The sequence below is a fragment of the Balaenoptera musculus genome, chromosome 13, assembly GCF_009873245.2.
Source record: "Balaenoptera musculus isolate JJ_BM4_2016_0621 chromosome 13, mBalMus1.pri.v3, whole genome shotgun sequence".
NCBI lineage: Eukaryota > Metazoa > Chordata > Mammalia > Artiodactyla > Balaenopteridae > Balaenoptera > Balaenoptera musculus.
This window is the reverse complement of record NC_045797.1, coordinates 38,342,299-38,369,518: the sequence shown is the minus strand read 5'-3', so window position 1 is coordinate 38,369,518 and position 27,220 is coordinate 38,342,299. Positions and strand designations below refer to the sequence as shown.

General features: G+C 35.1%; 1 protein-coding gene across 7 annotated transcripts in view; it reads right to left on the bottom strand.

Annotated features, from left to right (window-relative positions):
* USP34 (ubiquitin specific peptidase 34) overlaps positions 1-27,220 on the bottom strand; it is a 236,854-nt gene that overhangs the window by 48,321 nt on the left and 161,313 nt on the right. For all 7 annotated transcript variants that reach the window (XM_036873004.1, XM_036872997.1, XM_036873001.1 and 4 more), the window contains 15 exons: positions 26,617-26,699; positions 22,804-22,844; positions 22,539-22,663; positions 20,971-21,123; positions 19,882-19,986; positions 17,294-17,349; positions 17,076-17,196; positions 11,174-11,357; positions 10,561-10,721; positions 7,273-7,338; positions 5,767-5,913; positions 5,622-5,678; positions 5,449-5,526; positions 4,667-4,761; positions 1,609-1,781 (listed from right to left, as the gene is read on the bottom strand). In XM_036873004.1, the coding sequence (XP_036728899.1) occupies positions 1,609-1,781; positions 4,667-4,761; positions 5,449-5,526; positions 5,622-5,678; positions 5,767-5,913; positions 7,273-7,338; positions 10,561-10,721; positions 11,174-11,357; positions 17,076-17,196; positions 17,294-17,349; positions 19,882-19,986; positions 20,971-21,123; positions 22,539-22,663; positions 22,804-22,844; positions 26,617-26,699 (1,645 nt within the window). The remainder of the gene's footprint in view (positions 1-1,608; positions 1,782-4,666; positions 4,762-5,448; positions 5,527-5,621; positions 5,679-5,766; positions 5,914-7,272; positions 7,339-10,560; positions 10,722-11,173; positions 11,358-17,075; positions 17,197-17,293; positions 17,350-19,881; positions 19,987-20,970; positions 21,124-22,538; positions 22,664-22,803; positions 22,845-26,616; positions 26,700-27,220) is intronic.

The following is a 27,220-nucleotide window of genomic DNA, read 5'->3' as shown; positions in this document are numbered from 1 at the left end:
TCCCTCCCTTAACCCTGTATCACCTCACAGCCACAGTCACCATCCTCTCTCTTCAAAGAAAGATATGTTCTTCTCTTGAAAGAGTAGCCCACACTCACTGTTTATACCTCTCAGCTCCCATTTAGTGAGAGTAAAACATTTACTGGATGCTCATTAAGTGCCAGGCAATGCAGTATAAAGATTAAAATATGGTTCTCTTCCCTAAATCTTATAATATGGTGGCTCTTCAAATCTTAAAAATTTAAATCAGCATAACTTTCTATACAAACAAAACGTTGCCAGGACTCTTACGTAAAATGGAACTTCTCTTGGCTAAAGAAGAATGGAAAAGGTAAGAGCTGGCCCTATTCTGCTTTCTTCTCTCCTCTCACCTATTCCCATTCCTCATCATGGTCCTTGGGGCATATACACAGATGTTTGAAAATCACTGGTCTTATGGACGTAATAATAGCAATTTGGAGGTAACTACTTACGAACCAAGTGCCATTTTAAATTCGCTGCAATCCACCTTCCTACTGCAACACCCAAATTAAATTGGTCTGATAACCAGAGATCTTCAACGTGTTAGGTAATTTTCCCTCATGGTCTTACTGGAACTGTTCCTTTTCTTTAGTATTCAATACTTCTGACCACACTCCCTCCTTCTTGAGATCCTGAAATACTGATCCCACTATTCACCTGACTGATCAAACCAGAAACCTTTCTTGACTTCTCCTCCTTCCTCTAGTAGTAGACTGACTAAACTGTAAGCTTCATAGGGGCAGAGACCTTGTTCTTTGTTGTCACTATATTCCTATTACTATAATAGCAAGTTAACTGGTGGATAGATGTTCAATAACTTTGTTCGATTCATTTATTCATTCAATCATCAAGTTCTACTAACTCTATCGCCATGCGCTCCTCTCCAACCCTACTGGTTGGTATGCTTTCTCATCTGCGCTACTATTACTGTGGTTTACCATAACAGCCTCCCCACACTCCTTTTATCATCCTCTAATCCATTTCTATTGTTATAGTCAGAATAACCTTTTCCAAGATCCCACCTGGTTATCTCAGTTCCCTGCTTAAAATTTTCCAATGGTTTCCCATTGAAATAAAGATCAAAATTATTAACATGGCTTACAAAGAAACTGATCTGGCTGCCACCCTTCTGCCTATCTCATCAATCCCCTAATCAGCCCCCTGCCCCCCACTACAGTTTCTCCACTCCTCTCTCTCTAGCTCTTACTCAGGCTCTGCTTAAATGTCACCTTCTCCTGAAAGCCCCCCCTGATTCCCCTCAATCTGTGATACATTCACTATTTGACAACACTTCATGTTTATAATTCCTTGTTTAATATATGCCATGCCCAATAGACTTAAGTTCTTCAAGGGCAGGAACCATGTTTATCTCACTCACTTGGAAAGGTGCCTAGAACACACTCCTAGTAGATACAAAACGTTTACTGGCCAACTGACTGAATATGCCATATTGTCTTTAAAAACATTCTCCTTTATAAGATTCAATTTGATTTTGTTAAATGTGTAGTTGATTACAACTTTATAAATATGGCTATCTTGTCATGAAGACTTAAAATAAACATAGGCAAGAGAAAGATTTTCCATTACCTTCTTTCCTGTCACTCTTTCCCATCAGAAAATCTTCTGTATAGGGTGTCATATCCAAACGTAATGGGAAGGAAAAGTGTGTGTTCACTTTCTCTTTCATCATCGTGACCATATTAAATGTATACCTCATAGTATTGAAACTCAGAATCCGAGGCAATTTCTTAAAACATGCTCTGAAAGACAAGAACAAAATTTGTTAAAAATTATCTTTCAGAAGTACTCTAGCTATTATCAATTACATTTACACTACACTTATTTCAATATTCAATTCAGAGTAAATAATAAATAGTACTCTAAATCACGCTCTTATTAAACCTATCAATCATTCAACCTATCTATCCATCTATCTATCTATCTATCCCCCTCTTACATGACTTTTTCCATTCTGAAAGGACTTTCCTGTGTCTAGATAGGAAAACAAATAAAAAACCTACAGGGGACTATGGTATATGCCATGATGAAGCTATGAAAGGTGCTATGGAAGCATAAAAAGGAGTCACATCATATTTCAAAGGCAAGGAGGTTTTTGGTTCACAGTTTTCTTTTCCACCTTAAATAAGCATTTATTTTTGTACAGCAGAATTGCAAAGCCTGACTGTAACATTTACTAGATATATGACCCTAAAAAAGTTACTTAACCTCTCAGAGCTTAATTCCTGATTTGTAAATGGAAGTTAAAGTGCCTACTCCCTACTACTTTTAGAATGCTGCCTGGCCAACAGCGTTCAACGAGCGTAGCCTCATATTACAGCCACAACAATAACAGCAGCAGCACCAGCACCAGCAGAGTAAGTTAACTGGTTACCTAAATCTTATGGTATGACTTACTGCTAGTTCAGGTTTAAAAAAACTTTTTTTCAGTTTAAACAAAATATACTTAAAAACTTGGATTTATGAAAAATATTAATTTCAGGGAATAATTCTTCAGTGTATATAGGATTTAAAACAAAATCTGTTTAAACCAAGGGCTTAGTTTCTCTTTTAAATAGGAAATTTAGGGAGACGAGGAAGGTAGGGGAAGGATGTCACAAGCAGATGGAATAAGAAGTCTAAAAATTCATCATTATTGTTTATTTGGGAGACTGGTAAATGATGAGGTTACGAAGTATAAAGAAGTCAAGATATGAAGGGCCTTGTGTGTAATGTTAGAGTATGAACTTTATCCTGACAGCTAAGAATCACTAAAGGACTTGTGGAGGGCAGTGAAACCATGCATTAAGATATAAACAGATCTGAAGAGACGACCTGAATCTAACCAGACATACAAGGTAAGACAGTTGGGAGAGCAAAGCAAAGCCGTCTGAATTAGGTAAAATGATTTGGGAATCATTAGCATGTCAGCAGAGATTATGTTATGGTGGTAGATAAAATTATTCAGGAAAGAATGAATACACTGAGAAAACCAGAGTTCAAAGACAGAACAGAGTATGATCCTTGGCCCATTTCTGTTGAACACTTACTATGTTATTATAGACAACTAAAAGTATGATAAGAGTACAAAAGGACTGAATAATACTTTGCCTGGGAGAGACGTGACAGTATTTCAAAAAAAACAGTAGAATCATATTAGCCAAAATAAAGTAATGCTTCCATAAGTAAAAGGTTATCAAGAATGACAAATTTATTCAATAAGTTTATTTATTCCAACTAAAAAGATTCTCCAAAGAACATAGCCTCTCAATGATCTTTTCTGACTCCTCATTATATTACTCCACAGTAACAAACTTTTAAGTCTGTTTAAGTCCTTAACTTTTAGCCTAACCTAATTCTAGTCAGATGAGTTTGTCTTCTACTTGTAACTGCCTGCACAGCTAGCTATGCTTTCTTTTGAGTACATCCATCTACAACTTTTCTCTCTTGCAACCAACGTGACTTCTGGAGATTGAGAAAAAGAGTATCATTGTTTTCAAATGCATACTTATCTGGAAAAATCTTCTATTAAGCAATTTTAAGAGAAGGCTTTTCATTCTCTGCCTTCAAACATGCTCAGATCTATTTCATGTAGAAAACTCCTGTTTGATCCCAAAGCTCTTTCTAGATTCCACATTCCTTTCTGTTACTTATTGCCAAACTGCTAAAATGAATGATCTATATATAATTCATGCCATGTACTCTGATGACCCTGCTTCTATTGCTACAACTTGGCAAAAACACATCACTAAACCACCTTTTTGAAAAATCCAATGATTTTAGTCAGCTGTTATTTCTTCCTCATCTCTGTGGACTACGACAATTGAATGAATAACTTCTTCTTGAAAATTTCTTCCCCATTTTCTGGGTTACCATCCTGTCCTGATTCTTTTTCTTTCCTGGCTTTGATTCTGTCACTTTTTCTTCTGTACTTTTAGGATGGCTTAGGTCTGAGTTCTTTGCCAACGGTTAAGTTCTTTCTCAGACAGATGTTCTGATGGCTTCAATCAATCACCTACGCAAATAATCCTCAAATCTAGATGTTAATCATTTGATGTCACTGTATATTACCAATCTTATTTTCTATTACTAGTAAATGCAGATCCTCTACTTAAGGCAGGCTGGCAGAATCCCAGACTTCTTGTACTTACAAGGTTATTACTACTTCTCTGCCTTTGTTCCTAGTAACGAACTACATAAGATGCTCTTTCAATCTAATTTCAATGTTCATCGGTAGGACTGAAACATCTTTACCCAACCAACTACTCTGTCCTAAACCAACCATCTTATGGCTGGCTCTTAAGAAAAAAAATCGCTCACTTTAGAGATTCAGAGGTCTTCAGTTCATGAGTAGACTCCTTATCATGCCCCACTGAGTGCACGGCAGAGAGCTAAGCAATCATATAGACCTTGGTAAGTATCTGATTAATAAAAAGGAAAAAAAATCTGAAAAGATTTAAGAGTGCTTGAAAGTTTACTTGCATAACTGAATGAAAAATTGCTGCATAAGAATGAGTTCCAAGCAGCTGACCATAACCTTAATCACATAATTTTCATAAAAGTTTAACATTAATTTATCCTAAGTTTGTGTTTTACTTCCATTTGATGATTTATCAAAATGACGAAAATTACGTTTCAAAAAGCATACCTTTTTTCAGCTCGTACTTTCTTCCCACAATGAGAACAAGTATACATGTTGTCACCTTCTAAAGTATCTTTAATAGTAACTTCATCAAGAGATTCCTGTGTATAAAACCACACTTAAGAGTTTCACATTATTGTTTACAGCATGCAAAAATACAAAAAGCATTAATTACAATTTGGGCAGAATGCACAGAGGAAAACATTTTTTTAAAAAGCAAACACTTAGGGCTTCCCTGGTGGCACAGTGGTTGAGAGTCTGCCTGCTAATGCAGGGGACACGGGTTCGAGCCCTGGTCTGGGAAGATCCCACATGCCGCGGAGCAACTGGGCCCGTGAGCCACAACCATTGAGCCTGCGCATCTGGAGCCTGTGCTCCGCAACAAGAGAGGCCACGATAGTGAGAGGCCCGCGCACCGCGATGAAGAGTGGCCCCCGCTTGCCACAACTAGAGAAAGCCCTCGCACAGAAACGAAGACCCAACACAGCCGAAAATAAATAAATTTAAAAAAAAATTAAAAAAAAAAAAGCAAACGCTTAAATTTAGTAAAAATATTGACAAGGTGCTCTGAATCTTACTACATTTTTAAAAGACTCAAGTATTTAAATTTTGATTGGGAAAAATCAGCTTTGTGATCTACCTTTAATTCTTATTTGAGTAGCACCACAAGAAGAATATAGGTGAAAACATGAAAGTTAATTTTCTCTCAAGGTAACAAACATAAGCCTGCTATACACAAATAGTTAAAAGCAGAAAACAATTTAAAAAATATATACAACATTACTCACATAAATGTTCTTCATATCAGCCACCTGGCACCTCACGGTGTAAAACTCTTCAGCAGTCTGACTAACATGTTCACAATCCTAGTCAATCAATAGCCAAAAATTGGTAAATTATCATAATCAGCTAAAATATACATTAAGATTTCCAAAAAGCACAGAACAGGGAGAATACTTACCAAGGATACAACATTGTTTGTAATTACACCTCCAAACAAACTTTTGACAGTATTTTTCTTTAAAAAAATACAAACGAAAGTCAGTAATCCAAAATTGAGCAAATCTGTAAAAATTTCAAAGAAACTTGAGTGTTCTGGTACTAACCAGTTCTGGAGACATTTCTTCAATTTTAGTAATCAGATCAGTAAAAAACTCTGTCATATCTTTCTGCTCCCCAGTGTTCAGAGGCTGCTTATCCATGGTGTATGTTTTACAAAAGGGTCTAGGATTATATGCTTTGCATTCACTCTCCTGTGAAAGAAAAGGTGGGCGTGGGGTGGGGGGGCGGAGGCGGGCAGTGAGGAGGATTATAAAACAATCAAATAAATCTAGATCTCAAATAAAAATAAAAATTATCACAAGGTTATTGAATGAACAACAAAGAAACAGGTAGTAAATCTACAAAGAAAGTATGAAAATGCTCTCCTCTATTTCACTTCTGTTTGATTCTCATGGCATTTTCAGTTTAATAGTCTTGGTGCCAGAAGATGCTTAAATGACCGTAAGTTAAGAAATTTTTATTTTTTAAGTCTAGGAGTTTCTAGGAAGAAATTTGGGATTCAAAGGATGGAGGTTTGTATTGTGAAGCATAAAATACAAAGCCTTTGCAGGGTGCATAAGTTCTCCTATCAACTGAACCTTGGTTTAGGAGTAGTTTAAAATAGCAGTAAAAGTGCTTTGCCAGTTCAAACAGCATGTTCCAACTCTGTTAAAAGGAGATTATAAGTGGACTCAAGGGATAACTAACAAATCTTTTAATTTTGTTAAAAATCTCATTTATTAAGTCTCACAAGCTGAAATACATGGGAATAAATATGGTAAGATCTTTGTCCTCCAAATTCTAATGGGTGAGACAAGTAACTTTCAATACAAGTGCTGGTACAACAGAATTATGGTGACATGGAGATACTCTGTGGAATTTTTGGTCTCTTAGAGGACAGACTTTCTCAAGAAAACCAAGTTGATTCCTGAAGGATGAGAAATGGAAGAAAATGGAGAAGAGTACTATTGGAAGAGTGCCACAGGCAGTAGGAGCAGCATAAATAACTGCACAAGTGATGAAGCAAGAGCGTGATGGGCTTCAAAAGGCTTACAGTTACTACAGGGTGAGGCTGGATGTGGGCAGGGATAAGAAAGGAGATTGAAGGGAAGGGGCAGAATCACAGGGGATGTGTGCCATCCTGACTGAACCTGAATACTATTCTTTTCATAATAAAGAACCACTGAAGAGTTTTAACTAGGGGAGTAATGTATTAAGATTTGCTATTTTTTAAAGATTAATTACTTTTATAGTTTTGGGGGTGGAAATTAAGAAGGACAAAGAAAAATCAGTTGGAAAACCCTAAGACTAAGGGGGGAGGTGTGACCTTCTGATGAAAAATGGATCAGATACAAGAAATTCTTCAAAGGATAAATTAACAAAATGTAGATGACTGAAATATGACAGTTAAAATTCACTATGACAAAGAACATCAGCAACTGACAAAGTCAATTTGCAAAATAAGAGTATATGGTCAGGACAGGCCAATACAAATGAACTCCAATTAACGTTTTCACCTTTGGTCAACGGGTATATCTAATTAGTTTTCCATACCCAATTCTCAAACATACCATTAAATATGTAAACATTTTTTGAAGCTCCAGGAGAGTGGTCTTGTGCTTCATATCTTCAGAATACTGTAAATTAAGAAAAAACTTTCCATTAAGACATACTGATGATGGTAAATTAGACATTCTAGAAAAGAAAGTATTACAATGTGCTTAACACTGTTTTCATTCTTTTAGCCATATGTAGGAAAAACACAGCATTTTTTCGTTAACAATTTTAGCATTTTAAAAATTGGAGTATTTTGTTCATTATACAAATATGGCCATCACTATTATGTAAGGAAACTGAATAAAGAGATCTTAAAACTGCTTTCCAGATCAGCACTTTTTGGTTCAATGCTGAACAGAAGCATTTACAAGTTGGTGATTTTGCAAGAACAGAAAACACCTTTTCCACAAATAAATCCACACATTAAAGAATATATTATATTAACAAATGACATCTCACCCTCATCTAGTCGTATCTTTATTTTTTTCTAGAGCAGCAGATCCTTAACACTGCAGGGTACTACTGGCCAAGGATCTTTGAAAGTCCTCTAAATATTCAAGGACATTAATTGAGATTCAGGATTCTGGCTAGACTCATTCACAAGAGACTTGGTCCTGAACACCAGCCTTACAAGAGAGTCTCACATTCATGCCAGGCACTTGTTAGATATACTCTATCTCATTAAAATTTTAAAATAACCAATGAAATAGTTAATATCCTCATTACAAATTACGTCTGTCATAATTTTGAAGAAGTGGATGAATCCTGAAGACATTATGCTAAGTGAAATAAGCCAGTCACAAAGGGGCTAATATTGTATGATTCCACTTATATGAGGTACCTAGAGTAGTCAAATTCATAGAGACAGGAAGTAGAATAATGGCTGCAAGGGGTATGGGTGAAGGGAGAATGGGGAGTAAAGTATCTAATGGGTACAGTTTCACCTGGGGGAGGTGAAAAAATTCTGGAGATTGATGGTGGTGATGGTTGCAATCTGAGTATACTTAATACCGCAGAACTGTATACTAATACATGGTTAATAGGATAAATTTTACATTGTGTATATTCTACCACAAGTAAAATACATGCAGTTTTCTTTAATCTCTCTGTGAAAAATCAGAAAAGAAAATAATTCTATTCTGTAAGAATTCCTTATGTAGAGACAAGTCTAAATTTAGTTTTTAACCCAAAATACCATTTCTGAGACTCATTCACGGTTAGCACATCTGATTGTTTTTTCTGTTGCTACACACTAATTCCTGACAGTGCTAATGGCTAAAAGATGATCATTAAATATAAGGAAGAGAAACTACAAATTGTGGTCAAGTCACCACCTAAAAAAGAAAATCACTGAATACATGCTTCTTTGATAAGTGGTTCTATAAAATTATACAGATGGGGGCAACCAAATTTAGTCACAAAAATTTCCACATGCTAAATGAAATCAATTATTCAACTATTTCTAATAGTCAGTTACATGATAAACTTAAAAACATCAATTTAACTAAAGCCAAAAAACAAACCCACTTGAGTATATTGAGTATGCTTTAGAGACCCTGAAGCATAAACATAGTAAGGATTCACTGAAGATAAATAAAGAATTGCAATACTTTGTAAGGGGGAAAAAAATGCAAGGACATCCAGATGACATGATGGAAGAAAATAAAAACCCAAGTGCAAGCATAAAGAAGGTCTGCCAGGGCTTCCCTGGTGGCACAGTGGTTAAGAATCTGTCTGCCAATGCAGGGGACATGGGTTCGAGCCCTGGTCTGGGAAGATCCCATATGCCGCCGAGCAACTAAGCCTGTGTGCCACAACTACTGAGCCTGTGCTCTAGAGTCCGCGAGCCACAACTACTGCAGCCCGCGCGCCTACAGCCTGTGCTCTGCAACAAGAGAAGCCACCGCGATGAGAAGCCCACGCATCGCAACGAAGAGTAGCCCTGGCTCACTGCAACTAGAGAAAGCCCGCACGTAGCAAGGAAGACCCAATGCAGCCAAAAATAAATAAATAAAATAAATTTATTGAAAAAAAAAAAAAAAGGCTGCCAAAAAATTGTAAAAGCAGTGCAGAAGGCAAACTAAAAAATAGCCCATGGTAAACAAAAAATGAAAACTACAATGCACAAGTTAACAAAACATAAGCAGAGCCTACTCAAATATACTAGGCCACAATCAAATTTACTTTAGGATAAATAAGTTCAGTGATTCTGGTACTAATTTCCTACTTTGCTTTAGGCTTTGCTTATTTTCTACATAATTAAAATTTGCATTTATTTTTACTGAAAATATCATGTTCATTTGATACACTGAGTGTGTATATTCTACAACTGTGTTTTCCTTTGATAAATAAAGAAATTATACTAGTGTTTGGAGTAATCAATTGAAATGTAAAAATAATTAAAATATACATAAGTTAGCTAGTAATATCAAATTTTGTCCAAAAAATTTTTTAATTTATTTTTGGCTGCATTGGGTCTTTGCTGCTGTGCGCGGGCTTTCTCTAGTTGCAGCGAGTGGGAGCTACTCTTTGTTTTGGTCCGCGGGCTTCTAATTGCGGTGACTTCTCTTGTGGCGGAGCATGGGCTCTAGGCGTGTGAGCTTCAGTAGTTGTGGCACACGGGCTCTAGAGCACAGGCTCAGTATTTGTGGCGCAAGGGCTTAGTTGCTCTGCGGCATGTGGGATCTTCCTGGACCAGGGTTCGAACCCGTGTCCCTTGCAATGGCAGGTGGATTCTTAACCACTGCGCCACCAGGGAAGCCCAAAGTTTGTCAATTTTAACTCAAATTATTTTCTCAAACAAGATTTTACTAAATTGAATCAAGATTCATCAACAAAGTTTTAAAATTTTGTTTTATAGTTTTAATTTTTTTTTTTTTTTGGGGCTGTGTTGGGTCTTCATTGCTGCATGTGTGCTTTTTCTAGTTGCAGCGAGTGGGGACTACTCTTCGTTGCAGTGCGCAGGCTTCTCAGTGCGGTGGCTTTTCTTGTTGCGGAGCATGGGCTCTAGGCACGCAGGCTTTAGTAGCTGCAGCACGTGGGCTCAGTAGTTGCAGCACGCAGGCCCTAGAGCACTTGGGCTTCAGTAGTTGTGGCATGTGGGCTCAGTAGTTGTGGCTCACGGGCTCCAGAGCGCACGCTCAGAAGTTGCGGCACACAGGCTTAGTTGCTCCACGGCATGTGGGATCTTCCTGGACTAGGGATCGAACCCGTGTCCCCTGCATTGGCAGGGCAGATTCTTAACCACTGCACCACCAGGGAAGTCCTTATAGTTTTAATTTTTAAAGTAAGGAAAACTGTACCTTAGCAGTGAAGACAGCCTGTCTTGCCTCGGGTATCATGTAAAGTTGCTGAATAGTAGAAGCCAAGTAACAAGTAGCTCCAAGGTTAGTCAGGCCAACAAATCTACACTCAGCACGGACATCTTCATGAGGCCAGTAGTCCCATTTATAAGGTGCATGAGCTGCTGAAAAAAGAGGGAGGAAAGGATGCCCCCCCCGAACAAACTATTAAACGTAATATGTTCTGCTTTCATTAACAGCCACTACATCTATTACTTATTTAGTTCATATATATACATAAAACATATGGTAATTTTTAAAATTGGTAAGAACACATAGTAAAACTAACTCATTCGTAAATATTCAAAGGACTGCCAAAACTTGTCTTTACTTGGCACTAAATTATTTAACTCAAAAGTGCCAAAGTATTTCACATATCTCTAAAAAGTCCATCACAACTGTTTTTTCCCCAAAAACTAATAATGTTTACTTTTTAACTTCAGTATGTCCTAGCAACAACAGTTTATAATGTTAAAATGTATGAATGGTGAATTCTTTCTTTAAATCATGCCCTCCAAAATCTCATTTCTACAAACAAAATTTAGAAAGGTTAAAGGAAAAGAAGAATGCTCACACTGCATGTGTTGTGCCATAACCCAGTTATGTATTAATCTGTAGTTTTCGACAGATCCCTTTACCATCTCCACTAACAAATCATAAGCAGCAGCTCTCGAAGAATGTGATTTGCACTTTGGCTGTTGTCTATCTTTTAGACTAGGCAACAAAAACAGGAGATTGAAGATATCTCTTAAAAATTCCTGCAAAAAAAAAGAAAGACCAAGTATATTATCTAAACTTGGAAATTAACTATATTCCAAATAAAATTAATAAGTTACATAGAGTAAAATGGACTATATGACAATCTACAATTTATTAAAAGACTTTAAAAACTTAAAGGAGCATCATATACCATCATCTGAAAGTATTCCCAATGTTCATTTCTCTTAGGGAAATGGAATGGGGGGAGGAGCTTCACCTTCACTCTTTTCTCCCTCTTGATACCTTATAGCTCATTCTTAAGAGTCGCATCTACAATGCTATTATTTTCCACTCCATTCAGTGACCAAACGTGTTATCTCAGGACTCATTACTCCCTATCTTGAATGCCTCTGCATTTACTTAAGTTTCTCCTTACTACACTCTAATAATTAAAATAGCAGTAGCAGCCAAAGCAGCAACTTACCCATAATGAGCACTTAGAAGTGCCAGATACTATGCAAAGGTCTCAAAACAAAACAAACAAACAAAAAAGGTTAAGCATCTCGCCTGGAGTCACATTTGGCAGGTGCTATACTAAGGATTTAAAACACCAAGCTCTTAACTTCAATACCAGTGAAGTTCAAACTGAGATGCAAGGCTTTAACCATTTTAGATATGCTTTTCCCTAAATTTAATCTGCCTGAGAAAGGGCCACCTTTCCCACTTGTTCTTTAATTGGTCCTTTGTTACTATTCCAAAGAAAGTTATCTCCCTCACCCATCTCAATCGCAAGTACTAGCAAGTACTACAACAGTACATTGTTCTGGGGTATAAAACCTCCTGGGGTACTGTATAGAAAAGAGGTAATATTGTTAAGACCGAGACCCTGCTATCCTTAGAAAGGCTGCATTGTAAAGTTGGCTCCTGGCTGTCACCTGAACACCTGAATGGTCAACAGTTCCCTCCTCTGTTATAAAACTTTCCATAAGTGATAAAAGTGGCTCACTGTACCAATTTGTATTTCGTTTATGCAGAATACCTGCTTTCTATCTGGGAGTCTGGAATTTCATTAACTGTGGTCAGTTATGCAGGTACTATGTGCCTACATGACCCACCCCCTGGTAAAACCCCTGGACTCCTAGGCTGAAGAGAGCATCCCTGGTAGACAACACCTCAAACATGTTGTCACACTCATTGCTGGGGGAATTAAGCACGTCCTATGCAACTCCACTGGGAGGGGACTCTCAGAAGGGCATACCTCATTTCCACCACACTTGGCCCCATGCTTTTTCTTTTGCTTATTTCATTTTCTATTATTTTGCTGTAATAAAGCTTTGTCATGAATACAATTACACGCTGAGTCCTTTGAGTCCTTCTAGTGAATCACTGAATCTGGGAGTGGTCTAGGGAACCTCTGACACAGGTTACCAAATGAAGGACAATTCAGAATATTTTCCCATTAATGACCTCACCTCCTCCATCTCACTACTGTCAAAGAAAGTACAGTGCATAGTTCCTGACTTGGCAAAGAAAGGTACGTTTGGCTAAGAAATACTGAAGGTGAATAGAGGCTTATTTTATATAGCTGACAGACTGACAGTAAGATTATGTCTTGTCTATTCTATAATTCAGAGGTGAGATGACTGTCTTGGAGACACAGAGTAACATATTTACATGAACTGGAAAATAAAGTCACTCACTCAAACAGAAACAGAATTAGCAAATAACTAGTTTAACAATGAACTATCTTTGCTAATCAGTTTAGATCTAGAAACTGAATGAGCTAAATAACCACAGCTCCAAAGTTTTGACAAAATATATTTAAAGCCTGTGATAAAAATATTTTATTGAAACATTAGGGTTGGTTTGAACAATATTTTTATTTTCCTCACTCTGAGTTTCCCAGGAAAGCAGGTGTCCTTAAGTGAAAGAGTAACATATATATTAACATATCCATTTGATAAATAATGGTACAGCCATTTTAGTATACTTCACAGAAAGAAGAACCTCAAACTGATACCTGAGAGAATATTAAAAATAATTTCTGATGATAGAGTGTGATCTTTGACATGTAATTCAGAAGAAATTCAAAGAGTTAAATAACACTGTTAAAACAGAACACTCCTACTGTAAACAGTATGTAAGCACGGTTCCTCACTGTGGTTTCTCACTGTAAAACAATGTGAAACAAGGTTTCTCACAACTTCTATCTATAGAAATATAAAGTAGGAAGAGAATGAATACATGGTCATTCTAGCTTAATAAGGAATATCCATCTACAACTACATGAATTAATTTTAAAAGCCACATACCCTTCTTGTTAATGCATAATTTTCAATAAAATTTCATTTTTAATGTTTCATACTTACTTGGCAAAATTCAAAGTCTATTTACATTGCTTTGATTGCCCATGTCCAAATACATGTAATGATAATTAAATACAGAAGAAATTTAAGACAACATCATGTAGTCATAGGAAATAACTATTTTTATCAATTTCAACAATACTCTGGAAATAATATCCTTTAAAAATACTTAAAGCTAGGATAAACTGTACAATGCAGGGAATGTAGCCAATATTTTATAATGACTATAAATGGAGTATAACTTTTACGTATTTATTTTTTTCTGTAAGTGCTATATTTTAAAGATCTTTTTGGACTCATTGTTCTCAACCAAAACAAATAAATTTTAATTTTTTTTTCTTTTCTCTTCTTTTCTAAATGGAGTATAACTTTTAAAAATTGTGAATCACTATGATGTTCACCTGTAACATATATTGTACATCAACTTCAATTTAAAAAAATAGTTAAACTTGAAAAAAAATCTAGAAATTTCTTAAAATTAAAAAATCTGTGACAGGACACCTAGGTTTTCCAAAATTCTTTAAAGAATATGTGAGCAATAAATGTTTGAAGACCACTTCAAAAGAGTTTGAAAAAGTATGCTGCCTCTCAATCTATTACCAGATTTATTGTTAAAGCATATTTCTGACATTATTTGACTGATCAAAAACTTGAAAGGCCCCCCTTTTAAATTATAAAAGTAATGCTTTTATTTTACTGTACATATAAAAATAACCTCCTGTGACCACAACAGATGGCCACCTAGTTTCCCCAAATTACCTCCTCTGTATTTCCCCAAGCTCAAGCCAAATTGAACTAATCATTCAATATCCTGCACATACTCAGTGGTTTCCTAGGACTGATTTTTCATTCATACTCTTTTCTGTGACTTAAATGTTTCCCTTACTTTTCTACTTAAGGACTTCATCCTAGTTACAAAAGCTTTATCTTCCTCAAAGCCTTTCCTAATCCCGTCAATACTATCTGATCTTCCATACCTCTGATCGTATCCCTTTAATGGCTCTTATTTTTTACCATGAATTACAAATATCATGAGCAGTCATGATATTATTTGTGAAGGTACATACAAATTTTGCATAAGGCAGACTTCTCAATAATTACCTGCTGAACAAATGAACCATTAGATTGTCAGTTCTTAAGAATCACGACTGAGTCTTAATCATCCATTTGTTCAACATGTATTTGCTAGGTACTATATAAGGTAGTAGAGATAAGAGTGGGGTTTATACTCTTAAAGGGGAATTAGAAGAAGGGAGAAGGGAGGAGGGAGTAGAAGGGAGGAAGAAGAGGAAAGAGGAAGCAGGGAGGCAGGAGAGGAGAGGCAGGAGAGGAGAGGAAGGAGAGGAAGCAGCAGCAGCAGTAGCGGTGGTGATGGAGACCATTTGTGGCCTGGCAAGCCTAAAATATTTACTATAAGTCTCTTTACGGAAAACAGTTACTCCTCAATAAATTCTAGATGAAATTTTAAAAAATTAATAAATAATAAAGTAAAATCATTACAGTAGAACAGGTATTTTTAGTATCCTGGCGATAAGGACAACTTCTTAATAATACACCAATACCAACTGCCTTAAGCACCTGCACTTGGATACCAAATTGACATTTCAAATTTAACATGTCCAAAATAGAACTACTGATTTTGATACCCCATACCCCCAATCTTATCTATCCTAAATTTTCCCTTTCTTAGTAAATGGCATTATCATTCACTTAGTTTCTCAGGCTTAAAATTGAGAAGTCATTCTTGATAAGTTTCTCTCTCTCCCACCTCACAATCTTCTCAAAATTTAAGCCTTGTGAACTCTATCTTCAATAAATATCCTAAGTCCAACCACTTTTCAACATCATCCCTCTGCAAAACTTCTTAACTGGACCCCTAACCCTCACACTTGCCCTCCTAGTTCTCTACCTGTAGTCTAGATCTCCCCCTAGAACATGAGTAAAGCTTTGAATATGTTAATTCAGACCACATACCTCTCCTGCAAAAAAGCTTCTAAAGGTTTCTGATCTCACCAAAAACACAATGGGAAACTAAAGTTTTGACTACACAAACATTAAAACCTTCTCAATAAACAACTACTAGTAAACAATAAACAATAAAAACAACTATTATTTAACACTGTTCTGGAGGTTCTAGACAAAATTAGGTGAAAGAACAGAGAGTTAAGACTTAAAAATGAAGGAGTAAAAAAATTACTTGAAGACAATAAACTAAAAACAAATGAAAAATCAAAGACAATACTGAAGATAAACACAAAGATAACTGAGAAAAAAAATTCTACAAACAGTAAGTGAACTTAAGGTGGCCTGCAACAAATTCACATACAAAAATCCTTACTCCACATAAACAACTCATCAGAAAACAAAACAGAAGAAAAGAGTTCACTTATGATACCTAACAAAGAAAATTCCTAGGAATAACCTTATTTAAAAATTCCTAAAATTCAAATTCTAAATGAAAACATTAAATTGGAAAACACAACACTGGTCTTCTATAAATAAGAAGACAAATCCTGTTCTTGTATAGGCAATTTAATATAATTTCAATTTTTCTACATCAATCCATAAATTTAACACAACCCCAATTTAAAAAGTATCAGTATACATTTATATTTTGGAATAAAAGTTACATATTGGTTTATATAACGTATGTAAGACTTCAACCAGCAAGACTATAAATAAATCAAGTTATTCCCAGTGAGTGTAACAGAAAAATTTTAAAAGATCCAGGAGAAAACCCACAAAACAGGGCTTTGTGAAATAAGAGTAGTAGCACAGATTTACGACAGATAAGACTGTCACCTTAAGTTTATCTTAAGAATCCCTGAGCCTATGCTCATGGGGACAATCTTCCATTCTTTTGGTTATTCCTGTGTTTCCTAACACAATCAGTAACCTCAAGAAAACAATCCTCCAAACCATAACTAACTTCCCTTAATGAAGGCAATGACAAAAGTGCCAATGACAGTAAATAACGTAATCTAAAGAGAAATTAGACATTTGTTGGTATAGAGTTATTAGGTGTTATCAAATAGTCAATTATAGATTTTATAGCAAATGGGCCTTTAAGAAATGAAACCAACAAGTACTCTAAAATGACTACTTATTAATTCCACTGTGTTAAGTTACTAATTCAAAATATTCAATTCTATAAAAATCTACAATTAAGCAGTGACTGCCTCTCTATACACAGTCATAGTAATTAAAACTTGTTCTGCATTCTAAAAACAAGGCTAAGATTCATATTTCTAGGATTCAGCTTATTCAAAGTTCACTGTTCCTGCCAGTAATAAAGTTCTGGTAAACTTCATGTTTGCATGTTTAAGGAAATTTAACATATCCACATACAAGGAACAATATAAAAAAGTTCAATCTTATTTCATATAAATACTTGGATGTCTTACTACCAACCTGTCCTTCCCTTGAAAATTTAAAGGGTGGTTTGTGTTTAATAACACTTGTTGCAAGCCTTAGGAGTCCTGTAAGCCCATCATCTTCTATATTCCCATCTTGATGATCAAGGATCTCCCTGCTACAAAAAAGAATACAAGCAAAACAAGACAGTTAATAAAATTACGTTCTTTATCTTTCCTCAACAATATAACTGTCAATTTCACATCAAATTTTACCTTCGAATACAGTCAGCTAAATGTCGTGCCAAAGCATCCAGGTCGAGGAGTGTTGTCTTAATACAAAGAGAAAATACAAAATTCAAACACAGATTTTTATGTTCACTATTTCCGATATTATTAAAACAAAAAATCCTTTCCTTTTTTAAAAAAATTATTTATTTATTTATTTATTTATGGCTGTGTTGGGTCTTCGTTTCTGTGCAAGGGCTTTCTCTAGTTGCGGCAAGCGGGGGCCACTCTTCATCGCGGTGCGCGGGCCTCTCACTGTCGCGGCCTCTCTTGTTGCGGAGCACAGGCTCCAGACGCGCAGGCTCAGTAATTGTGGCTCACGGGCCTAGTTGCTCCACGGCATGTGGGATCTTCCCAGACCAGGGCTCGAACCCGTGTCCCCTGCATTGGCAGGCAGATTCTCAACCACTGCGCCACCAGGGAAGCTCTCCTTTCCTTTTAAGTAACAAGAATTTGGTTCTCCGAATTCATTAACATGCCAATTAAATTATAAATAATATAACTACTCTTTACTTATACATGATGTCAATAAAATTATACTTATAAACACATCACTGATAGTCCTTCAAAAAAGAATCAATGAAATATTGGTGATAAATTATGAGAGTCACAGTAATTTAACGAGAAGACACTAGGTCTGACTTATTTCTTCTTTAACAATTTGACTGAGATGTAATTAACATACCATACAATTCACCAAGTTTCATTTCTAATACCACTTTTAGAAATAAACTTAAATGCACAGTTCATTTCGGAGAGCTTTAATTCTCATTATAACTGAGCAACAAAATTAAAACAGATTTCATAAAATAGAACTTAATTTAAGAGGATTCCGGGGTATTCCCTGGCGGTCCAGTGGTGGTTAGGATTCCATGCTTCCACCACCAAGGGTGCAGGCTCAATACCTGGTGGGGAAACTAACTTCCCACAAGCCACATGGTGTGGCCAAAAAAAAAAGAGGATTCTCAAAGAAATTCAGATCACTAAGTAGGAAAATTACTTTGACTAGCAAGCAAGAATATTAGATTCATACTTTAAATAGGCAACCATAGGTTTAAAAAAAAATCAATGTCTATCTGGAATCAACGTTTTATGGATAAAGTCAAATACATTAAGACATGTTCATGGTGGGGAGGGAGGACTGGTATTGGTAGTCAAAAGATATAAGATACATAAGTACTAAGGATGTAATGCACAACATGATAAATATAATTAACACTGCTGTATGTTATATATATATATATATATAAAAGTTATTGAGGACTTCCCTGGTGGCACAGTGGTTAAGAATCCGCCTGTCAATGCAGGGGACATGGGTTCGAGCCTTGGTCCGGGAAGATCTCACATGCTGTGGAGCAACTAAGCCTGTGTGCCACAACTACTGAGCCTGCGCTCTAGAGCCTGCAAGCCACAACTACTGAAGCCCGGGAGCCTAGAGCCCGTGCTCCTCAACAAGAGAAGCCACCACAATGAGAAGCACGTGCACCACAACAAAGAGTAGCCCCAGCTCGCCACAACCAGAGAAAGCTCATGTGCAGCAACGAAGACCCAACACAGCCAAAAAATAAATAAATAACTTAATTAATTAATTAAAAAAAGAAGTTGTTGAGAGAGTAAACTGCTCATCACAAGGAAAAAATTTTTTTTCCATTTCTTTAATTTTATATCAATGTGAGATGATGTTCACTATACTTATTGTGGTAATCATTTCATGATATGTGTAAGTCAAGTCCTTATGCTATATACCTTAAACTTACACAGTGCTGTATGCCAATTATAACTCAATAAAACTGGAAGAAAAAATTAAAACATGCTCAATTTTAATTTTCATAATTATTTCTTAAATGAAAACTAGAATAAGAATTCAGATGTAAACTGTTCCTTAAAAGTAGGACATTCAAACACGATAGGATTCTTAAAATACAAAGTGTATATACTGGACTTTGATGGAAATACCTGAAAAAAAAAATTGACAGAAAAGGTTCCCTAAATATTTAAATGTATCTTTTTCAAGCATTTCTCATTTTTCTGAGATCAATTAGATGTATTTTAGCTTACTAAATTTATAAAAAGAAAAAATAAAAGTTTTTATGCGGCAAGTTTGTCTTTGAAATAAACTTGTTTTAAGTATTTCTTTGGATAGAAGTATCATTTTAGTCTCACATAAGAAAATTAGTAGATCAGCAAACTGATAGTGTTTCTTTAGCTTAAAGTAATTTCTATTTGAATTGCAACTTTATTTTACATTCTCAGAATCCACTTGCTACTATAGAAAGCTGTATATTTAAAGTCTAAATTTCACATTCCAAATAAGATTTTATATTCACAAATCTTACAAGACACAGGAAACTACTTATAAGTACCAAATGAAGACATTTCAACTAAGGTCAGAGTAAAAAGAAGAAAGATATTAGAGCAGAACAAAAAGGTAAGAATACAGTAGAAAAATTATGACATTTTCAACTCATTACAGATTGATAAAAATGTCCTTAATAATAACGACCTATAAATTCATGAACATACAAGTGCATAATTCATCTCTATTAACAAGTTAATGTATAACTTTCTGAACATACCTGACTAGCATCCTTTATATGTATGTTGTCAACTAATTTGCACAACAACCAAAAATATTCTTTACATCCAGGTTTTAACATTGGTTCTTCTTCATAATCATCTATCTATTAAAAAAAAATTTAAACTTTGTGAAAATAGTTTAAAATGGGAAAATAACTTAAAATTATAATACATTTTAAAAACTACAAGCTTTATAAAAAAAATTAAATCCCTACAAACTAAACAGTTTTCAAAATTTAACCCCCCAAAATGGAGAGAATACTCCTAGTGTCTGTAAAATTAGAACAACTATGTATGTTAGTGAATAATAAGAGAACTTTCAAAAAAAACAGTACTCTGAAATTCCTTATAACCTACTTGGAAAAGATATGAATAATGTATAATACTAAATAATGTAGTGCCAACTAAAAGTTCAATGAAACTGTGGAAACAAAAGAAACCTACAGGAAATGAGTATATATAAATCTACCCACATATAATGGTCTATTATAGTTTTGAAAGGTGAAAAATAAAGAACACATTACATTTCCTACATAGTCAATGACAGACGGTAAATATGGAGAAGAAAAACGTAAATCCTACAATGCATCATATTTCTGGGATTAGTAAAATTTACTTATTAATGTGCCCTATATTCATTATGGGGTAGAAGGCTTTTATATGGCTAGTGTTAGTGTATACATGGGAACAAGGAAGAAAATTGAAAATTCTGAGTATCATAAAGATAAAAATAAAACAACTGTGACTGAATAAGAAGAAAGCTACATTTATGATGTTTCTATCATTCAACTTATTAACACAAGGCTCAGAACCTAGTAAGGACAAATGTTATTTCCAAAACAATATCCACGAGAGATCCCACAGAGCTGAACCCAAGGACACAGGATCTATCCCTAGGTGTAACATGGACACAATATGTCACAATGCTGCCACTTTAGGAACTATTACATATAACGACCATCCCCCTGGTGAAAACTACAGATAGTAAACAGGTACTCAAAATTACTTGCAAGGATAATACAACGATAAACTTGGGGCAAATGAAACAGCAGAAATAGAAATTGCTCCTGAACACAGTAAAATCTTACCCTAATAGGTTTGAGTGCTTGAGCATCTGGAAGAAATTTCAGCAATGTTGAGGCAGCCAGTAGCAGAAAAGAGCGATTGATTGAGTCTCCTCCATCCAGCCCTGACAGAGATAACTTATAAAGACCATTGCAAGATTCATGACGGACTGCAGTCTAAATGGAAAAGTTCCAAAGATAGTCTGAGTTAGTATTAAAAAGTTAATCTTAAGGTTAATATGTTGGCAGAAATAACATGTTAGATGGCTTCTTTAGTAACATGTTTTAAAACGCAATGTCCTGATCACATACTCATGCATCTAAATAATACATGATCAAATGAAGTACCCCAAAGTATATGGTAATATGTAAAAACATTTCAGAAATTCCCAATATGGTCATAAAAACAAACCAAGTAAATACAAGAACAGACAAATACAAAAAGGATTGAGAAGAGGATATTCATAATAATTTATTTACATGATTAAGTAACAGGAAAAATATTGGGTTGGCCAAAAAGTTCATCTGGGTTTTTCTGTAAGATGTTATGGAAAAACCTGAACAAACTTTCTGGCCAACCCAGTATTTTCAGAACTAGAAGCAACTTGGAAAGTACTTAACCCAGAACATTTTACAGATTTTAGAATCTTGTCCAAGTGTCACAATAGTTACCTGGAACAGAGCCAGAACAAGAACACATATGCATTCAATACAAAGCTAATAATATTAGAAAATGTTCTCTAAAAAAGATATGAGGGCTTCCCTGGTGGCGCAGTGGTTGAGAGTCTGCCTGCCAATGCGGGGGACACGGGTTCGGGCCCTGGTCTGGGAAGATCCCACATGCCGTGGAGCAACTAGGCCCGTGAGCCACAGCTACTGAGCCTGCGCGTCTGGAGCCTGTGCTCCGCAACAAGAGAGGCTGTGATAGTGAGAGGCCCGCGCACTGCAATGAAGAGTGGCCCCCGCTTGCCACAACTAGAGGAAGCCCTCGCACAGAAATGAAGACCCAACACAGCCAAAAATGAATATATAAATAAAAATAAAGGCAGCTTTAAAAAAAAAAAAAAAGATATGAATATCGTGGCTAAGTGTATTAGTAAGAGTGTGTTTATACTATTTCATTTAGGAATATGGTGTGAGTAACATCAAGATACGATTGGTGAAAATTATATTGACTTCAGTGTCAACACTGAAATCAAAAGGAAATATATGTCTCTCTGCATCTAAGGATACACTCAAATAGAAAAAGTAAAAGAAACTTCTCTAAAACGTAAATTACAAAAAATAAATGCTGAAATCCTTCTCAACCTTCAGGAAAAAAAACAATTAAAAAAACCCAAAACAAAAGAATCACTCTGTTAACAAATATTGCAGAAAAAGACAAATATGAATGCTACAGAATATTTAATGTTCACACTTAAGTGTACATAGTTCAAAACACTCTAGATCTTAAAGGATTATTAAGTACCTTCCAGGCAACAGGATATATTTATGGAATCATGTTCATTTGTTTCCATTAGCGCTTTTTATCATCGACGTTAATAATAAGAAAAAATATGAAGAGTAGTACTAATCTTCAATCTTTAGCTTACCTCAGGAATAAGGAGAGTCAATTTCTTTAGCCAATCTTGTAAATGATCACTGTCAGCAAGGCTAGATTTCACTAAAGAACAGCAATGAGCCCAACTCACCAAGAGCCACATTGAATAATGTGAAACTACAGAAAAATTGGGAAAAAAAAATTACTATAAAGGCTTGTGCATAATGAAAACAAAATGTTCATTATTAAAGATATTATATATAGATGTAACCAGTCATCCAAATCTTTATTAAAAATTAACTTTGTGGAACCCTTACCTTCATGTCTAGACCTGTGATCAGACTGAGCTTTCAAAACTCTGCAAAGTAAAAACACACCACCACCAGTAATTAAATTCAGCAATGAACTAAAAATAACTCAATTTCTTAATACATATCCTTTAACTTTCCCTGCCCGCCAAAAGATTAGATTTTATGAAAGCTGCTAATTTATTTTCCTATGGTCTTCATTTTTAATTTAAAGAATCACTGGCAAAATCTTATTATAACAAACATTAAATGAGTGTTTCAATTTAATAAACAAAATGTGAGTGAATCCCATATTGACTTAAGTGAACTCTCAAAAAGTGCTTAAAGATTTGGTTACTAAAGTGATGTGGCTTACAAAGAGAAAGGTTATAATGGTTTAGAGTCTAAACTTCAGACTCCTAAAAAAAAAAAAAAAAACACCCTTATGCAGTAGTCCTTGGCCTCCTGGAGTTTATAGCCTATCAGGGGAGATAAGATGAATATAAAAAAAGTTAGGACATAAATATATTCTAGGAGCTAGCTGAGTAAAACAGTCAGCACATACTATTAGAAATGTGAGTTTAATCTTAATCCGTGGCATATGAAATATTCTTTCTGGCTCTAAATGTTATAGCGTCTATAACGACATTATATTCTACTCTAATAGAAAGATACGATTCACAAAAAAAAAAAAACAAAAAAACCATACAATGACATAAAATGCCCTTCCTTTTGTATTGTTAATGTCAACTTTCATCAGGAATGGTTAAAAGCAAATTATTGAAAAGTAGAGAAAAATAACTAAATTAATTCTATATTACTTCACCTCTATTTTTTCCCCTTGATACTTTTAGTAACTTCAATGGAAAATGTATTACCTCAATTAAAGAAAACTAAACATTAAAAATTTTCATTTTAATAAAATCAGCATATAGGGATTTAGTATTCACCTTACAAATAAACTGTTTAAAAAAAAAAAAGCACTGATCTCTAGATACCTACATTGTTATAATTAACAAAACACCTATGAAAATCTGAAAGAGCAAGACTCATACGTATTATTGATTTAAAGTAAAAGGTACTAAAAAGTTAAAACTTATAAATCTAGTGTTTGGCCATATTTCATGTTTAACTTTTATCATATTGGTTTAATATATTTAACTTTACCAAGAGCAACCCCCCAATCTACCTTTCAAATATGTAGCATTAGAAGATTTTGATAACAGGCAAAAAGTTCATTTTAGCTATCTTAATTGATACAAATCTCCCAGCACCATATAAACTGAAGGTGGAGGCTTATGAAAAGACAATGGTGTAGGAACAGGAGTCAAAAAAACACAAAGATTGGGGGTGGGGGGTAGGGGGCCCTCACATTACAAAGACTGTAATGAGATCTTTAAGAATGGAACTGGTAGAATAGAAATAAGAACTGTCACAGTGAACCAGCTTGAACAGCAGCAGCTGGTATCAAACTCGCGTGTTTTTCGTTGTGTGAGGTTAAGAGTCAAGTGAACATTTCTTAATTCTAAAGAAACAAAAGCAGACAAAAGCAGTCACTGAACTGCCTTGTTAATCAATATATTGTGGCGTGTGGGATAGTGAGGTATACAGAATGTGTGTTAGAACAGGGGTCCCCAACCCCCGGTCCGCAGACCCATACCAGTCCGCAGCCTGTTAGGAACCGGGCCGCACAGCAGGTGAGCAGAGAGCGAGCAAAGCTTCATGTGGGGCTCCCCACTGCTCACATTACCGCCTGAACCCCACCCCCACCCCGCACACCGGTCTGTAGAAAAATTGTCTTCCATGAAAACGGTCCCTGGTGCCAAAAAGGTTGGGGACTGCTGTGTTAGAGGACAAGGAGGAAGAGTTAAGAATTATTTAACTGGAGAGTCACTGGTACTTGGCGTATAAAATGTATTTTATCATACAAACCAAGGTCATGTTATAGCACTTTCTTTGTTTCCCCACATTATCCATTCATAAGTTTTATAAATAATGAGGTAAGGTGACTGGCACTGATAATATAATGGTGAGCAAAATCAGATATAGTTCGTATAGAACTATATGTCCAGTGGGGTAAAGCAGATACTGATCAAGTTATGAATGTGAATTCAACTGAGACAGACACTAAAGAAAGATACATTAAACAAGAAATAATCTTAAAATAATCATGCTACTTATATGCAACCATTGTTTATGAAGGTGACTTTTAAAAGCATCTAAAAACAGGTAACTATTAGCCATAAATAACGTTAAGCACTTTGAAATGTGTTTGTATTAGCTTTGTAAATCATTTAACAATGGCAAACTTCAGCCCAACATAAACACCTACAGAATACAGGACCTGGAAATTAATTCTACACACTTTAACATAATTTATGTGATTATTTGAGGCATACACAGTCAGGTCCTCATGTATCAGCAATTATCATTTATACATTATTAAAATTTTGAACATTAAAAAAAAAGTCTCCAATGTAGCCCAAATAAATGAAATCATATTACACGTTTAAACTATATTCTAATATACATATTTCCAGCTTTATCTATTGAGGGCCTAGAAGCAAGGAAACACTAGGAGCAATGATACTATATTTTGCAGGTTCCCCACCGAAAGGAACTAGGGCTTCTTAAAGAAATGCTGATTCCACAACTAAGGCAGGGAAACTGAAAGCCCGGAAGATCTTAAAATGATGGGGGGGGGGGGGGGGAAGTACTCCTCCCCTCCACCCAAATAATGGGGACATAGCCAAAGGACACATGAACAAACTTGAAGATGCCAACTAAGGTATAATTTGAGCAAAGTGAATAGTAATAGTAATGAATTATATTGAATGAAAAACATCCAAATTGATACTAACTAAATAAAAGGAAGAGAAAGCTCTTCATCACCACAGAATGTCAACTAATAAACATAAAATGAATGGTAAGAGTTAGAAAATCATTAGTTTGCAAACATTATACTAATATTTAATTCAGGCAAAAATCATCACTGAATGCTAAAAGTAAATGAGTAAGTTTTATGAGAAGCAGGAAATTTAAACGGTTGCAAATTATCTTCCCATAGGTTACTTTTAATTAGAAAAATCAGAAACTTCATTGTAGAGAAACCTGGAGGAAACCAGATTAACTGATCAAAATTAATATCGCTAATAATAGGACAAACTGGTATCACCAGGATATACTGGGAAAGATACGTTACTTATGGAGTATTCCTGCTAAAATGTATAGTCTGAATCTGATTGTGAGGAACAATCAGGAAAACCTAAATTAAAAGGCTTTATAAAAGAAGTGGCTTGTGATACTCAGAAATGTCTGTATCATGAAAGAAAGGCTAAGAAAGTATCCCCAATTAAAGGAAATGGAAGAAATATGACTACCAAACGCAGTACGTGATCCTGGACGAGGAAAAAAATTGCTATAAAAATATTAATGGGACAATCTGAGTATGGACTATATGTTAGATAATATTATATCAATGTTAAATTTTCTAAATTTGAGTATCTTACTATAGTTGTTAGGAAATTGTCCTTGGACTTGGGAGATACACATCAAACTATTTATCAGTAACTGATCATAATGTCTGAACTCTTACAAGATTCAGGATATGTAAATAAACGTGTGCTTGGGGACACCCACAGAAAATGCGTGCTCATGATCATTCGATAAAAACTGGCAAAATGTTGATAACAATATGCAAATCTACATGAATGATATGAGAGTTCACTAAAACACCCTAACAATTTTTCTGTTAGGTTTCAAATTTTTTTCAAATTAAAATTTTAAAACACTGTATTCTTACTCTAAATACATACAATCATAAATTATGTAAAAACTTCATACCTAGGAGCCAGATTATCATACGTATAAGCAACAGACATAAGTCGCTGAATCAAACTGGTTCCTTGGACAAGAACAAGAAATACCTTTAAAATAAAAACATTAAAAAAAAATCTATAAATATACTAAAACACAAAACTGCGTTTTAAACCAGACTCCAAATTACTTCAATTTTTATTTATAAAAGGATAAGGAATATTCTAAAAATGGTTATTGGAAAATACTGTAAAAATATTAAATATTAGAAAACCAGATTTTTATAAAGAAACCTCAGAATAGCAACTTTAAAAAGAAAATATTAAAAATTTAGAAATACACAGGCAAATCCTTTTTATTTGATCCACAGATTATCTGCATGTCACCCAACAGAGTGAGAAAAATATTATGTATTACACACGTCAGTGGTTTTTTTGGGCGGTAGGTGAAGTAACCTTTTTCAGTTTTGAAATAAGAAAAAAAATGTCAAGCAGTGGCACATTCCTCAACCACCCTGAAATAAACATAGAAAAGCAATATAATATACCATAGATACCAAGCATGGATTCCAGATTAAAAACCTTGAGGTTCAACATTTAGTTTGCTAACTTTCAAGCTGTATGACTCTAAT